Here is a 16,606-nt window from a genome sequence, read left to right as displayed (position 1 = left end):
GGGATAGTTGTGCTTATGCTGTGCACGCTAGTTGCCATAATCCAGGATTGCTTACCAGACCACTCTTACTGATGCATGCATGTTCGTCCCACATCGCAAGTTGTATCTTTTTTTCTTTATTTTTTTGCGGATGTCGCAAGTTGTATCCTAGAGACACGGTTTGTGTAATTTTCTTGACCCGGTCTTGAAGACGTACCAGCAAGTGACTATTCATCGAATTGAAAGTCAGAGCTCGTGCTGTTTAAATATTCATACAATTTAAATTAAATTAAATTGAATAAGTGCAAAAGTATCTTGTCTCGCGGGGTTCTAACCAAGAAAAACTGCAAACTCGATCAATTGCACGATGACTAGCACCACATTTTTTTACTCAGTCGTTGGCACGTCAACATCCCTATTTGTGTCTAGTTGGTCGTAGTGGGATTCGTGTTGATGAGGGCTACATGACCAAATACATTGGCTGCCTGCTGGCATTGACCGGTGATGTAGCCGTTGGCTGCTTGCTGGCATGTGCTACGACTGTGGGAACATGGCACGTAGAGGACACAAGTGGGAGGGCACAAGTGGGATCAAACAGGGAGAAGATGGAAATAGGAAAGGCAGGCTGGGAAATCCACTTCGGGTCATAGGAGCGTATGCTCCCTCTGGACAAAAATGCACTTTTTTAAAATGTTAAAATATTCTGAAAAAATATTAGGTTGTACATCATGTTCGCACAACAGATTTCACGAAAAAAAAGATATTATTTTTGGCTTATGTTAAAAAGACAATATCTCATGAAAACTCATTCTCAAGTACCGCATTTTGTCTTTTTACACAAGTGACTAAAAATGTCTTTTTCTCGCGATACTTGTTGCGTGAAGATAAAATGTCCGGATGTGCACCTAAATTATTTTGTCATATCTTTTTGACATTCTAAAATATTTTCTTAATGTATTTTACATAATGGGTGTATCCAGTCCTATAAGCCAAAACACCACCTCTAGGCACACTTGAAAAAATAGATAATACTACGAGTCCAAAGGTCATCTCACATTGCACTCTTCTTACAAGCTAGGGTTTGTTCATAGATAACCTGGTACAATTTTTTTTCCGTCGAAGGAATCTGTAGAAGTTGACGAAATGTCTATATATATATATATATATATATATATATATATATATATATAGTTTTTTATCAAGACATTCATAGATATGCCCCTGTGAGCTTAGGTGTTAAGAGCAAGGTCTCAGAAAAATAGATGTGTTACAAGTAAAATAGAGCTAATAGTCAAGTACACAAGCACTAGATAAATAACTAGCATGAAACAAATAAATTGCTTATGTGGCAAATAAACTTACAAATACAACTTACATCACACGTCCAGAAAAATCATACTACATCAATAATTCATCTTGCAAAGGGGCCAATTTCTCATCACTTCAATCATACATTTTTTTCAAATTGTTGCCAGCTCCTCCATTCACTATTGTAATTTTATTTGCCTCAAGCATTTCCTAAGGAGATGTAGGGGTCCATCATCCACTGCATGCTCCAGTGGTTGTTAACATTCTTGTAGGTCCAGTAAGCCCATCCAAATGTGGCTTTCCGATACACAGCCATCTGCGCATTTGCAAACCGTTGGAAGTCCTCTTTTGTTGCATCCTTTACCTGCCACTCAGCCACCCATTCACCTATACAAAACAAGACATGCATCAATTATTTTGGACCTAGGTTTCAATTGGGACACTAAAGTTTAGGCTGGAACCTTTATCAAAGGATAATCTAACTGTCACAAACTTACCAACAAATGTGAGAGGGCCATCTGGCCTATTTATAGCGTTGATTTCACTGGCGATGAAGTTGTTGAAATAATCAATGTTATCCTGCACAGTGAAACTATCAAACTTTTTATCGAACAACGCATAGTAGTGCATGTCGAGGACGACCCTGTCGAACTGTGAGGCAAAGTCGACGAGCTCCAACGAAAATCCTGAAAGACGGTTGGACATGATCACATAGGCTGTAAGTGAGTGCCTCCTAATGGCATTGTAGCCTTGTTGGTAGTATGTTTTCAGGCTATCTAAGGACACGCCGGGAGCAACCGGCTCATTCATCAACTCCACGGCCAGGAGGCTTGATCTCTTGGCGTACCTGTATGTACGTCAAATGCAATGAAGGATAGCAAGGTGATCGAATTACATGGCTTCTTTGCGCGATCTAATACATGAAAACAATAATATTAAGTAAAAATTATAGTAACGGATTGTTAGACAAATACCTTGCGGCGAGGAAATCAATGACTTGCACAGTTTGCGCGATTTGGGAGTCTCCCCATGTCTGTGAGCCATCCCTACCACCGCTATGCGCGTCGGGGTTCTGCGACCCAGGTGCGGCATGCAAGTCTATTATCACGTGAATGTTGTGCCTCCTACACATGGGTTAAAAAACATATAAAAAAGTTCAATGAAAACATTCTAGTTTGTTAAAGACTACACATGTATGTATGTACGTACTCTGCCCATGTGAACGCGATGTCCAATGCTTGGAGAGAGCCTCCCACGAATGGAGCTGGAGGGTTGGGGTCGCTGGCGATCCACCATCCCACAGGGATCCTCACCGCGTTCAGACCGTTTGCTGCCATGAACGCGAAATCGGTTTCCACGATATATGTGCTCCAGTGGTTCTGCCAAACATATATATGAAGTTAACGAAATTGAATTGCCAAAAATGATTGACACTTATATTTCGTGTTTAAGAAAATTCTACACCAAGATCAGTTGAACTTTCTGCCATCCTAATATATAAACTAGCTTTAATGTCTCTACCCTATATCTCAGAAAATTATGGAGAAAATTAAGATATCTTTCAGCATACATACATTCATGACTTGTGTAGCCATATCTTTGCCGTAGCCATTGCAAATCTGGTACTCCCCTTGTGGCCCGTTGACTATGTTCACTGCAAACACGGACGGATCATTGTCTTCCCAGGTCGTGCTCTCGCCGAAGTTGGCCGTCACCGAGCCATCTTTATTTGCCTGACGTGCCAGCCATGGAACATAGTGATGACTCATAGATGTTTAATCATGAACGATTGTGATTGTAAACTTTATTAGTCATAGTCAAAGTAACTTTTCTTGCTTGCTATGTCTGTCTGATTTTTCATACAATCAATAGTCTAACCTCGAAACATATAAAATACTACTACTGAGTGGAATATTAATTTACTAATTACCTGCAAGAAGGACCCATTTGGTGCTCTGATCCTCATTCTATTCTTGTCGCCGTAGCTGCGCACTAGCTGAAACGTCTCAGTCTGCCCCGGCGCGGAGGCCGTGGCCACCACGTTAACACCGGAGACGGTCACAAACTGGTTGTTGGACACCTTGAAGTTGAAGGTGTTGTGGTTGATCCGCCAGAGCTTGAAGCTCTCCCAGCCGGAAGCCGAGGGACGGTTGGCGACCAACGCTGCGCCGCCGCCATTCTCGGCAGCCACGAACGCGTTCTGCGTCATGGACTTGAACTGCAGCTGTGTGCCATCCTGCTCCATCGATCAACCGAGATAAATTAAGAAAGAGCATGAGCGCCTGGCCTAAATTCAACCCACAAGGAGGAAACATTATCAAGGTTAACTCATTACCAGGAGATCTTTGTTGGGGATGCCATCGAAGATGGAGGGCACCCAATTGACTATGGTCACTACAAACACAGACGGATCATCGTCTCCCCAGGTCGTGCTCTCGCCAAAGTTTGCCGTCATCGAACCATCTTTATTTGCCTGCATTGTCAGCAAAGGAACATATTGATGACTCGTAGTTGTTTAATTAGGAACAATAAGTACCCTTCCATGCAACTTGCGGTTGTAAACTCTCGTACTTGTCATAGAGGGTGTTTGTTTCCAGGGACTTATTGGTCTAGGGACTTAAATAAGTTCCTATAAGTTCCATCTAAACCAAACATGAGGGACTTACTTAAGGTGGGCATTTGAGACTTATGAAATAAGACTCTCAAGGAGGAACTTATAGGGACTTATAGTTGTAATATGGTTTTATAAAAACTTATAAGTTCCGGAAATCAAACAGGTGGAGACTTTTTAAAGACTTGGGACTAAAAAAAATCATAGGACTTATGAACCAAACAGGACCATAGTCATTCAAAATAAAGGAGCTTCTCTTGCTTATCCGTCGGACAATCAATAGCGACGCGGCGGACATACGGGGTATGCAAGTATGCCCCGGCATACCCCGCGTGAGGCGTCCAGCTTAGCGATTTGATCTTAGCTGGTACGGTCGCTATCGTCCTAGGACTCATGCATCAGTGATTTTAGGAGTATTTGACAAAAAAATACCATATTAAGGGTGCCATTCCACAAAACTACCATATTCAAAAAAGTGACTGATAACTATCAAAAATTTCTAATTTTGTGACTAAAAACTATCATTTTTGAAAAATGGTCAGTTTAGACGATTTAAACACGTTTATGACATGCGAGACCCATCGTCAGGGCTGATGTGGTGGCAAAGTCAACTTTGTTTATTTTGACCGTTATTACAAATGAGGCTCACATGTCAGCATCACTCTTCTTCTTCCTACTTTGGCATTTCCTCAAACACCCCGTGTGCACTCGCAAGGCACTTTTGTCGTCCTCAACTGCCGGCGCCACAGGCATGCACGAACCAACCTAACTAGTATTTGCACGAACCTACTCCCTCCGTTTTGAATTACTTGTCTTGGATTTGTCTAGATACGGATGTATCTAGACTCATTTTAGTGCAAGATACCTCCATATCTAGACAAGTCTAAGACAAGTAATTTGGAACGGAGGAAATACAAAGCACGAGCACGCTCAAGCATTGGCCAACTAAATTATTGTTCAAAGAATTAAACGGCAATGCACGTGCACGCTCAAGCATCGGCCTTGGTCCGAGCTACCACATGAGCTCCTGGCGCTCTTCGTCACCTGCCTCACGTCCTCCGTGCAGGTGCATCCGACACGCGAGGCCGCGGCGCCGGATGCCGCCAAGCTCGCGCGCCTCGTCGAGGAGCTGCAAGAGCGAGAGTCCCGCCTACGCACCGAATTGCTCGAGCACGTACCGACGGCTTTGGAGGAAATTCTGTCAGCTTCGGCGGCCGTTTCCACAGCTCCAACAGCCTTGGTTGCCCCGCCGTTCCAGTGCCCAACCAACGCCAGTGACGTACTGCGCCGGGGCGTCGCCATGGAGGAGTTCGGAGCTCAAGCCCCAATGCACACGAGGTGTTTGAGGAAATGCCAGAGAGACGAGAAAGAAGAAGAGTGATGCTGACAGGTGGGCCCCACTTGTAATAACGGTCAACTTAACGGTCAAAATAAACAGAGTTGACTTTGCCGCCACATCAGCCCTGACAAGTGGGTCCCGCATGTCATAAACGTGTTTAAATCGTCTAAACTGACCATTTTTCAAAAGTGGTAGTTTTTAGTCATAAAATTAAAAAAATTTAGTAATTATCGGTCACTTTTTTGAATGTGATAGTTCTGTGAGACGGCAACTCTTAATGTGGTAGTTTTTTGTCAAATACTCGTGATTTTAGTATTAAGTTACTTACCTGCAAGAAGGACCCATTCGGTGCTCTGATCCTCATCCTATTTTTGTCAACGTCGTTGCGCAGTAGCTGAAACGTCTCTGTCTTCCCGGCCATGGCGGCCGTGGCCACCGCGTTAACACCGGCGATGGTAACGAATTGGTCATTGAACACCTTGAAGTTGAACGTGTTCGTGTCGATTCGCCCGAGCTTGAAGGACTCCCAGCCGGAGGCCGAGGCCCGGTTGGCGACCAGTGCCGCCCCGCCGCCATTCTCGGCGGCTATGAACGCATTCTGCGTGACGGACCTGAACTGCAGCTGCGTGTCATCCTGCTCCATCGATCGACCATGAGCATGGCATTAATTCTACACGGACGACGAACGAAACAGCTTGGTGAATTCATTACCTGCAGATCGTTGTTAGGGATGCCGTCGAAGAGGGAGGGCAGGATCCAGCCCTCTGTGACGAGCCAGCCGCCGAGATTGGCTGCCCGGACGAGGGGAACAGGAGAAGCCGGGTTGGGGGGCTGGACGGCCATGAGAATATATCACAGGAGGACGAGGAGGAGGCACATGCAAGAGCTCCTCGTTATTTTGGCTGTGTCGTGTGGAGTTCTGGCTAGTCTGGTGGTCTCGCTTAAATAGGCGATAGATCAAGTGGATCAGCCAACAGAATATCAGAACCAGCGATCAACTGAAATCAGGGAAGCAACTTGAAGATATCGTGTGATGTGCGCCAAACTTGAAGATATAGTTTGCCAGTATGTCACTGTTGTCGCCAACCTTGAATTGACGTTGGAGCCAATGTACATCCCCGCCGTGTTAACGGGTAAAAGAATGAGTCGCACTCCGTGGTCTCAAATGTGATGCCAGGAATCGTGCAAAACCTGACTTCCGCCAAACCATCTTCTTCTCTCCGGTTTGCGGCACACCTTATTTCCAACAATATAAAGACAACAACCTGCACGGGGTTAATTCATTAAACTTGTTTGTTCTTTTTGGAGCTGAACTGTGGGTTTCCCACTGCATATTTTAAATAAATTATGGAAGGCGTAAGAATACAAGTACCATTGGCCAGTGATAGTTTAAGGGAATCTAATATTGGCATTAACAACACATTGCACTGAACGAACCAGTCCAACTGTCCAAGCTGACTCAGAGTGTGGGGTCGAGGACAACCCGACAGAAAGCATGTGCTTGGCGTGTCTACACCTTGTTCTCGGAATCTGCGTTTTTTTTAAACATCAGTACAGACGCAAGCGCGCATACATACACGTAAACGCTCACCCCTATAGACGCACACACGCAACTGAGGTTCCTTGGCAGCACTAGATAGTGTTGAAGCTTGTGTCTCAAGTTGGAATTGTCAGACGTGTTATATCCAAGACTGAGACTAAACCTTGACATAGTGTCAATATCTTTGAGTCTATTATGGCTCAAATCCAGGTGCACAGGCGTACATGCGGCCTGACTTGGAGGGGCCGGAAGAGGATAGCTCGTGCTTTTTTTTTGAACATCAGTACAGATACAAACGCTCATGTACATGCACATACACTCATCACTATGAACACACACACGCACACTCTACCCCTATGAGCACCTCCGAAAGACTGAGCCGACATATCATCTTGAGATTTACGAAGTCACTGTAGGCGCCTCGTCGTCGATGGGAACGTCTCCTCCCACTGAATGCACATCGCTGGAAATCCTGAAATAAGTTCATGAATATATACGAGCACCAGGATTTGAACCCTGGTGGACTGAGGATACCATAGTCCCTCTAACCATTCAACCATAGGTTGGTTCGCTCGCTCGCGCTTATTTTTAAGATGTGTTATATCTAAGAAGACAAGACTATAGGTTAGGCATAGTGCTAGTATCTTAAATGGTATCATGTGTATATATAAGAGCAATGAGATGGCAACTAATTAAGGAAGAAATATGATTAAAGTAATATAGATAGATACTATATTATAGCATGTAAACCAAGAAAATATAATGGAAAATAGATCTTATACACATATTTGTATAGAGATTCTACCAAATAATAAATAATCCGAGACTATGATATTACTACATGATACTATACATTATAAAGGCAAAGTATCACACGTGTATCATATGCATGGTACACATGTATGATACTTCCCAGCATGACCAACCTAAAAGAAATTACACCGGCACCCCATAGTATAATTGGTACAGTGGTGTTATGGACATAAAAATAGCCTCTAGTGGCCCTCCCATTGGTTCAGACGGTCTGAAAAACTGCCCGGACACGTCCTAAAATGCTCACGCACTCCGGCCATGTAAGACTCCAAAGGCGAGGCCAACCAGTCATCAGAACAATGGTCGGTCTGTGGTATTTAATGGAGCCCACAATTTTTGCAGTTCTCCAGGCGGGTGCTGAGACTGGTCATAGTGCGGAGTAATATATACTAGTATCATGTATATGATACTAGTGTATGATACTACTGTAGCGACCAGATCTCAAACAGTCTGATCTCTGTGCTCCGATGTCATCCCTGGATCAGTAATGCTGACACCACACAGTACTCGGAGGATTTATAGCAGAGTAGCAATCACACACTTATTACATCGAGTGTCTCATAAGAGAACTTATTACAATAAATATGGCTTAAGGCCATCTAATAACAATAACAGCGGAAGGCTTGGAAGATAAGTGAGTCCATCAACCCCAACGGCATCACTGAGTATAGAACCACGACCTAAAAACTCCTTAATCGTCGTCTGAAAAGTCTGCAACATTAACGTTGTAGCCCGAAAACGGGTCAGCACATGGAATATACTGGCAATGCAACACATAGATAGTAATGGAATAAAACAGCTATACTATATGCATATTTGACTGGTGGAAAGCTCTATGGTTACAGTTTTGCGTAAAGCCAATTTTTCCCTACTTCAAAAAAATAGATTTATTTAACTATCATGGTAGTTGTTAAACATTGAGAATGGTTGATAGCATTCTCAATCCCAATTAAGCATCATCATTAAACATAACCCAACAAAATTAATTTAGGGTAACATGTTGAGATTCACATGATAATCCAAGTACTAGATACTCAAGATGTCCATAACCGGGGACACGGCTAACCATGATTAGTTTATTACACTCTGTAGAGGTTTACGCACTTTTCCCCACAAGACTCGATCGCCTCCGTTTGGTTTCTCGCACCACATGGTGTTTGAGAAGACGGATAACCGAGACATAGTCTTTCAGAAGCGCTAGCACCTTACGATCGGGTAGACCGTACCACCTACATCCCCTACATCTGCTAGTCTACCACTGTAAGAGTTCTCACGACTTAGTCAACTATGCTAGAGCCCATAATAGCTTGTGGCTGCACACGGAAGTTTCTAGTTTGAATAGTCTCATGATCCCTTTGAGCCTGGGTGGCGGTCCAAAAGAAAAACAGGCAAGTCCTGGAATACCCAGGTGTCTCAATCCACCCAGATGTGTGTTTAAGTTGCCACCTTAGATAAACCATTAATTAACAATCTCACATCTTTCATGGATATCACTCACCCAATCCACGTCTACTAGCATAGCATGGCATAATAAGCAAATGTAGAAGTAACTCCCAAAGGTTTGATAATACACAGGTAATAGGTACTACCTCAACCACTTCCCATCCCACAATTTAATTAGATCCTAATCATGCAATGTGTCAGGATTGATCTAATGCAATAAAACTGGGTAGTACGAAAGGTATGATCAAACTGTTACTTGCCTTGCTGATGATCCGCGAAACCTAGAGATTCGAAGTAACGAGCGGCGCACTCCGGGTATTCTATCGCAGACAAACAAACAAGCATACAATAAGTACTCATCTAATGCACGGGTAAAACTCAAATAAGAGATCTAACCAGAAGGTTCAACTTAAGAACTCCGGTTGGCAAAAAGAATCAAATCGAACGAAGCAACGAAAGTCAAACGGCGAAAGAAAACAACTTCGTTCTGGTAATCTGGATCTAGGGAAAATTTTACAGTATCAAAATCTTATTTAAGTTGGTTAAACGGATAGAGGATTTTGAGATGAAACTCTAGGCGCTTGAATCGCCTGATTCCGATAAACGAGTGAAAAGTTATACTAAAACGAAAATCGGATCAGGAATCGCGATCAGAAAAATCACGGATTTAATCTGAGAAAAAGAAAAACGACGAACGCTCGCTAGAACGAACGAACAGAAGAACACTCGCTATTTAAATAAACCGGAAAACCGATCTATTTAAAAAAAACCGAAACTAAAAAAACCGACGGAAAAACCGATCTATTTTTTTAAAAAAAACTGATGGCACGGAAGTCGAGGCGCGGCGAACCTCGGCGGCGGCGGCGGCGGGCCGCGGCGGTGGCGCGTGGGGCGGGGCGGCTCGGGCGGCTCGGGGCTAGGGTTTGCCCGGGTGGGCTGCCCCGGCTTTTAAATCCTGCCGGGCCAGAGTCCCGGACGGACACGGCCCGGTTAGGTCGGTTCACTTTTTTTTGCTTGGAAGAAAAATAAAAAGAAATATTAAACGGACTTTAAAAATTTCGAAATAAATTTTCACGGGCTTCTAAAATCAAGTTGCACAAGGTGAACATTTATTTGGGACCTAAATACAATTTCGAAAAACGCACATTTTTTCTAAATTCAAAAAAAACACCGAAAAACTCCAAAATAAAATCTTATTTGATTTTATTATTAAATCCTCAATATTTCTTTATTTTGGGAAAGTCATATTCCCTCTCTCATATTTTTGTAATAGAAATAATTGATGATAAAATAAATAAAATCAAATGATCCTATTCTTAAAATTTGAGAGAACTCAAATATGAAAATAACGAAATCCCCAACTCTCTCCGTGGGTCATTGAGTTGCGTAGAATTTCTAAGATCAACCAAAATGCAAAATAAAATATGATATGCAATGATGATCTAATGTATAACATTCCAAATTAGAAATTTGAGATGTTACAAACCTACCTCCCTTAAGATGAATCTCGCCCTTGGGATTCGGGTTGGCTAGAAAATAGGTGAGGGTGGTCCTTGAGCAAATCTTCCTCTCGCTCTCAGGTGGCTTCATCCTCTGTGTGGTGACTCCACTGAACTTTGCAAAACTTGATAACCTTGCTGCGGGTAACTCGGCTGGCAAATTCGAGGATCTTAACTGGTTTCTCCTCGTAGGTCAAATCGTTATCCAACTGAATTGTTCCAATGGCACTGTTTCTCTCAAGGGTATGTCAGCCATCTCCGCGTGACACTTCTTTAACTAAGAAACGTGGAACACATTATGAACTCCTGACAATCCTTCGGGCAATTCCAACTTGTAGGCCACTTCTCCCATACATTCCAAAACTCGATATGGCCCTATAAATCGTGGTGCTAACTTCCCTTTAACTCCGAAATGCTTTGTTCCCCGAAGTGGAGATACTCGAAGATAAGCTCTATCTCCGACTTCGTAAACTGTCACCTTGCGTTTAGAATCTGCATAACTTTTCTGTCTCGACTGGGCTACCTTGAGCCTATCGCGAATCAACTTCACCTTCTGTTCAGACTCTTTAATCAAGTCAGGTCCAAATAACTGGCGGTCTCCAACTTCGTTCCACCATAACGGTGTCCTGCACCTCCTTCCGTGCAATGCTTCAAAAGGGGCCATCCTTAAACTAGTTTGATAACTGTTGTTGTAAGAGAACTCTGCACATGGCAAATTATCGTCCCAACTAGATCCATAATCTAGCGCATAAGCTCTCAGCATGTCCTCCAAAATCTGATTGACTCTCTCGGTCTGTCCATCTGTCTGTGGATGAAAAGCTGTACTGAATTCTATCCTGGTATCCAAAGTTTCGTGCAACTGCTTCCAGAACTTTGAGGTAAACTGGGTTCCTCTATCTGATACGATACTCCTTGGAACTCCATGCAGACATACGATCCTGGTCATGTATATCTTTGCCAACTTAGACTGGTGTAAGTGGTCTTTACTAGGATGAAATGAGCTACTTTCGTCAATCGATCAACTACAACCCAAATCGAGTCATAGCCGGAACGAGTCCTGGGCAATCCCGTGATAAAATCCATGCCTAGCTTATCCCACTTCCATTCGGGTATCGGCAAGGGTTGTAACAATCCTGCTGGCTTCTGATGCTCTGCCTTTACTCTTTGACATACATCACAAACTGCTACATACTCCGCAATATCCTTCTTCATTCCGGTCCACCAGAAAATATCCTTCAAATCCAAATACATCTTGGTATTTCCTGGGTGAATTGAATATGGTGAATTGTGTGCCTCTTGCAAAATCAACTTCCTGATCTCCGGGTCATTGGGCACGTAAACGCGGTCTTCAAACCATAGGGTGTCGTGCTCATCCTCACGAAATCCTTTAACTTTTCCTTTGCTCAGTTTCTCCTTTATAGCGGCAATTTCTTTGTCAGTTTTCTGAGCTTTCCTGATTCTATCCATCAAAGTTGATTGAATCTCCAATGCTGCTACATAGCCTCTCGAAACTATTTCCACACATAGTTCACGAAGATTATCCGCTAACTCCTTGGGTATTTCTCCCGTCATTAACGTATTGACATGGCTCTTACGGCTTAATGCGTTAGCTACTATATTAGCCTTTACGGGGTGATAATGCAATTTCATATCATAATCCTTGATAAGCTCCAACCATCTCCTTTGTCTGAGATTCAACTCCTTCTGTGTGAAAATGTACTTCAAACTCTTATGATCCATGTACACCTCACAGTGATTTCCAATCAGAAAATGTCTCCATGTTTTCAATGCATGCACTACGGCTGCTAATTCCAAATCATGCGTAGCATAATTTAACTCATGAGGCTTCAGTTGTCTTGAGGCATATGAAACAACTCTCCCTTCCTGCATAAGCACTGCTCCAAGTCCTCGACGTGAAGCGTCGCAATACACCTCATAATCTTTGGTCTGGTCTGGCAAAATCAATACTGGTGAGGTAACCAAACATTTCTTCAACTCCTAGAAACTAGCCTCACATTCCTATGTCCATATGAACTTGGTATCTTTCTTTAACAACTCTGTCATATGCTTCGCAATCTTTGAGAAATTCTCAATAAATCTCCAGTAGTATCCTGCGAGTCCAAGAAAACTCCGGATCTCTACAACTGTTGTTGGGGCTTCCCACTTGGTCATGGTTTCAACTTTAGTGGGATCAACTACTATACCTTCTCCAGATATAACGTGTCCGAGGAATCCTACTTCCTTCAACCAAAACTCACATTTGCTGAACTTGGCATATAATTGATGTTCTCTGAGCTTTCCAAGTACCAAACGCAAATGCTCCTTATGCTCCTCTTCATTCTTCGAGTAAACCAGGATATCATCAATGAACACTACGACGAACTTATCCAAGAAATCCATAAACATTTTGTTCATCATGTTCATAAAATAGGCAGGTGCGTTAGTCAGACCAAATGACATAACGGTATACTCATACAACCCATACCTGGTGGTAAAAGCTGTCTTAGGAATATCCTATTCTTGAATCTTCAACTAGTGGTATCCTGATCGTAGATCGATCTTGGAGAATACCTTAGCTCCTTGCAATCGATCAAACAGATCATTGATCATTGGTAGTGGGTACTTGTTCTTGATCGTTACTTCATTCAATCCTCGATAATCAACAACCATCCTTAACGATCCATCCTTCTTTTCCACTAGAAGTACTGGCGATCCCCAAGGTGAAGAACTTGGGCGAATATATCCTTTATCCAGTAACTCCTTAATCTGCTTCTTAATTTCCACCAAATCCTTTGCTGGCATCCTATATGGTCTCTTTGATATTGGCCCTGTGCCTGGCAATAGCTCAATCAAAAACTCAATATCTCTATCCGGTGGCATGCCTGGCAACTCTTCTGGAAATACTTCAGGGAAATCCCTTACCACTGGTACTTCCTCCTGCACAACTCCTGTTAGGCAATTTACTTGAGTCCTCTTTGGCACATGCCGGGATACATACTTGATCCTTCTCCCTTCTGGTGTGGTAAGCAAAATTGACTTACTAGCACATTCAATATTCCCTTCATACTTTGATAACCAATCCATGCCTAATATCACATCCAATCCTTGAGATTCCAATACTATTAGGTCTGAGGGAAAAACATAGTTACCAATCCCTAATGGTAACCGATCACACCATAGACTAGCCACATACTCTGCTCCAGGCGAGGTTACTAACATGGGTGACCTAAGGGCTTGGGTTGATAGGTTTATACTTATCCACAAATCCCCTTGAGATGTATGAATGCGATGCACCAGTATCAAAAAGAACGAGTGCAGTAAATGACTTAACCAAAAACTTATCTATTACTGCATCGGGCTGAGCTTCAACCTCCTCCACGCTAACGTGGTTCACCTGTCCCCTGTTGAAAGGGTTCGGCTTCTTCCCAGAACTTCCATTGCCATTTTGGCCTTCAGGACATTCATTGGCATAATGTCTGGTCTTCTGACACTTAAAACAAGTGACTTGGCCCAGGTCCTTCTTGGCTGGGGTTGAGGGGTTGGTGCGGTTCTGGCCGTTGCTTCCTCCATTGCCATTTCCATTCTTGGTGCCATTGTGATTGTGCGAGCTACCTCCCCCATGGGTATGCTGAAAATGTCCTCCCGGTCTAGGGGTAAAACGTGGCTTCTGCTGAGCTCCTGAAGTGAATTTTCCTTGTCCATACTTCCTCTTGTGATTCTCAATTTGCTGTTGCTTGCCTTCAATCATAAGAGCACGATCTACCAACTTCTGGTAGTTGTTGAAGGTGGCTACCATCAACTGCATGCTCAACTCATCATTCAGTCCTTCTAGAAACTTCTCCTGCTTAGCTGCATCCGTAGCGACGTCATCTGGTGCATAACGTGCTAACTTACTAAATTCCTCCACGTACTGGCCAACTGTCCATCCTCCTTGGCGCAAGTTGCGAAACTCACGCTTCTTCATGGCCATAGCTCCTGCTGAAACATGGGCAGTACGAAAAGCCTACTGAAACTGGTCCCATGTGACAGTGTCGACTGGGAAAGTGGCTGTGAAATTCTCCCACCATGATGCTGCGGGTCCTTCTAGCTGATGTGCGGCAAACTTCACCTTCTCCGCATCTGTGCATCCTGCTGTGGTCAACTCCCTAGCTGTCTTGCGGAGCCAATCATCTGCTACTATTGGCTCGGTGCTACTGGAAAATACCGGCGGATTCAACCTAAGAAAATGGGCTAAGTGGTCAACAGGTGGTGGTGGTGGTGGGTTGTTGTTGTTGTTCCCCTGATTCTGATTCTGGACTAGCAACTGCATCAATGTGTTCTGCTGCTGGATCAATTGGGTGAGCTCCGATGGAAAGGCAAATCCGGGGTCACGTCTCGGAGGCATCTGAGGGTTTAGAAAAGATAAGATATAAGAATAGAGGGGTCTAAAGAGAAAACACTACCCATATGCACATGAGGAAAAAGCAAACAATTTACTTCATTCAATCAAACAAGGGTATACAATCGATCTAACTATCGCAAAAGTGTTCGGACTACTATATTTACATGGTGGACTACTACTACTGATGAGGTGGTCTACTAGAAATATTCTTTGGTTGCAGACTCCATGATATCTGCTTCAGCTTCATCAACATAGTCATCATCGCTACTATCTGGTTCTGAGTCGGTGTCGTCGATGATGATGTAGTCTTCCGGGCTAATTTCCTTGGGTTCTTCGTCTTCATCTACTGGCGTAGGGCCTCCCATAAATATTCCAATCCTCTTGATCAGGTCGTCATTCTTCTCCACCAATACTTCAATTTCCTCTTCATAATCTTCACGTGTAGCCTTGAGTTCTTCCTCCGGTTCCTTGATTCTTGTCCTTGCCTTCTTTAGGTCTACCATGTCGGCGCACATCTGGTTCTCCTGTCGTCGAATGTGCTGGTTTAACTCCTGGATAAAAGCTGCGATTGATCTATCCTTCCTGGTGCTGATCATCTCCCAGTGCTCATCTCGGCGCCCACAAATCTGGTAGATAGTATCCTTGAGATCCTGGCGGTAGACTTCTCCAATGCGTCCCATGGCGATGTGAGCTGCCATGCTCTTTCCTAGACTCCAAGTTGGTGCATCAAAAGAAAACTCTATGGGCTCAGTGACTGGCATGAACGTCCTTCCTGGAACTTGAACTTGAATCATCCAGCGCTCTTTTTCAGGTAAAGTGGCGTTATAAGTTCCTGTGAAGCTTGGTACTCCTATGTTCAGGTATCTAGTGACTTCCTTCAAGTGTCGTCCAAAGGGTGTATCTTCATCCGGTTGCGTGAACTTGTTCGTTGCATCCGCCATCCTAAAGAGTAGAAAAGATGAGAGGTCAGAAGAGAAGAGAGTGAATAGTGATCTAGGTCTTTTAGCTTAGTGGTCGTGTCCTACAGTTAGCGTGTGCTCTGATACCATCTCTGTAGCGACCAGACCTCAAACAGTCTGATCTCTGTGCTCCGGTGTCATCCTTGGATCAGTAATGCTGACACCACACAATACTCGGAGGATTTATAGAAGAGTAGCAATCACACACTTATTACATCGAGTGTCTCATAAGAGAACTTATTACAATAAATATGGCTTAAGGCCATCTAATAACGATAACAGCGGAAGGCTTGGAAGATAAGTGAGTCCATCAAATCCAACGGCATCACTGAGTATAGAACCACGACCTAAAAACTCCTTAATCGTCGTCTGAAAAGTCTGCAACATTAACGTTGCAGCCCGAAAACGGGTCAGCACATGGAATATGCTGGCAATGCAACACATAGAGAGTAATGGAATGAAACAGCTATACTATATGCATATTTGGCTGGTGGAAAACTCTATGGTTATAGTTTTGCGTAAAGCCAATTTTTCCCTACTTCAAAAGAATAGATTTATTTAACTATCATGGTAGTTGTTAAACCTTGAGAATGGTTGATAGCATTCTCAATCCCAATTAAGCATCATCATTAAACATAACCCAATTTAGGGTAACATATTGAGATTCACATGATAATCCAAGTACTAGATACTCAAGATGTCCATAACCGGGGACACGGCTAACCATGATTAGT

At 43.4% G+C, this 16,606-nt stretch overlaps 1 protein-coding gene across 1 annotated transcript; it reads right to left on the bottom strand.

Annotated features, from left to right (window-relative positions):
* Positions 1-1,288: 1,288 nt before the first annotated feature.
* LOC125549838 (probable glucan endo-1,6-beta-glucosidase B) lies at positions 1,289-6,224 on the bottom strand. Its single transcript, XM_048712989.1, has 9 exons — positions 5,949-6,224; positions 5,566-5,871; positions 3,623-3,760; positions 3,218-3,523; positions 2,862-3,020; positions 2,497-2,666; positions 2,262-2,411; positions 1,785-2,134; positions 1,289-1,674 (listed from the first exon to the last, which is right to left on the bottom strand). The coding sequence occupies exons 1-9, from the start codon at positions 6,078-6,080 to the stop codon at positions 1,487-1,489; spliced, it is 1,899 nt and encodes a 632-aa protein (XP_048568946.1). The 5' UTR covers positions 6,081-6,224; the 3' UTR covers positions 1,289-1,486.
* Positions 6,225-16,606: the final 10,382 nt, after the last annotated feature.

Source organism: Triticum urartu, chromosome 1 (genome assembly GCF_003073215.2).
Source record: "Triticum urartu cultivar G1812 chromosome 1, Tu2.1, whole genome shotgun sequence".
Lineage (NCBI taxonomy): Eukaryota > Viridiplantae > Streptophyta > Magnoliopsida > Poales > Poaceae > Triticum > Triticum urartu.
This window is presented reverse-complemented; position numbering and strand designations above follow the sequence as displayed.

Coding starts and splice junctions, on each gene's coding strand:
- LOC125549838 (XM_048712989.1), bottom strand. CDS start 6,080: ATGGCCGTCCAGCCCCCCAACCCGGCTTCTCCTGTTCCCCTCGTCCGG. Junction 3,021..3,217: donor CAAATGGGTCCTTCTTGCAG/GTAATTAGTAAA, acceptor CTGGCACGTCAG/GCAAATAAAGATGGCTCGGT. Junction 1,675..1,784: donor TGGCCCTCTCACATTTGTTG/GTAAGTTTGTGA, acceptor TGTTTTGTATAG/GTGAATGGGTGGCTGAGTGG.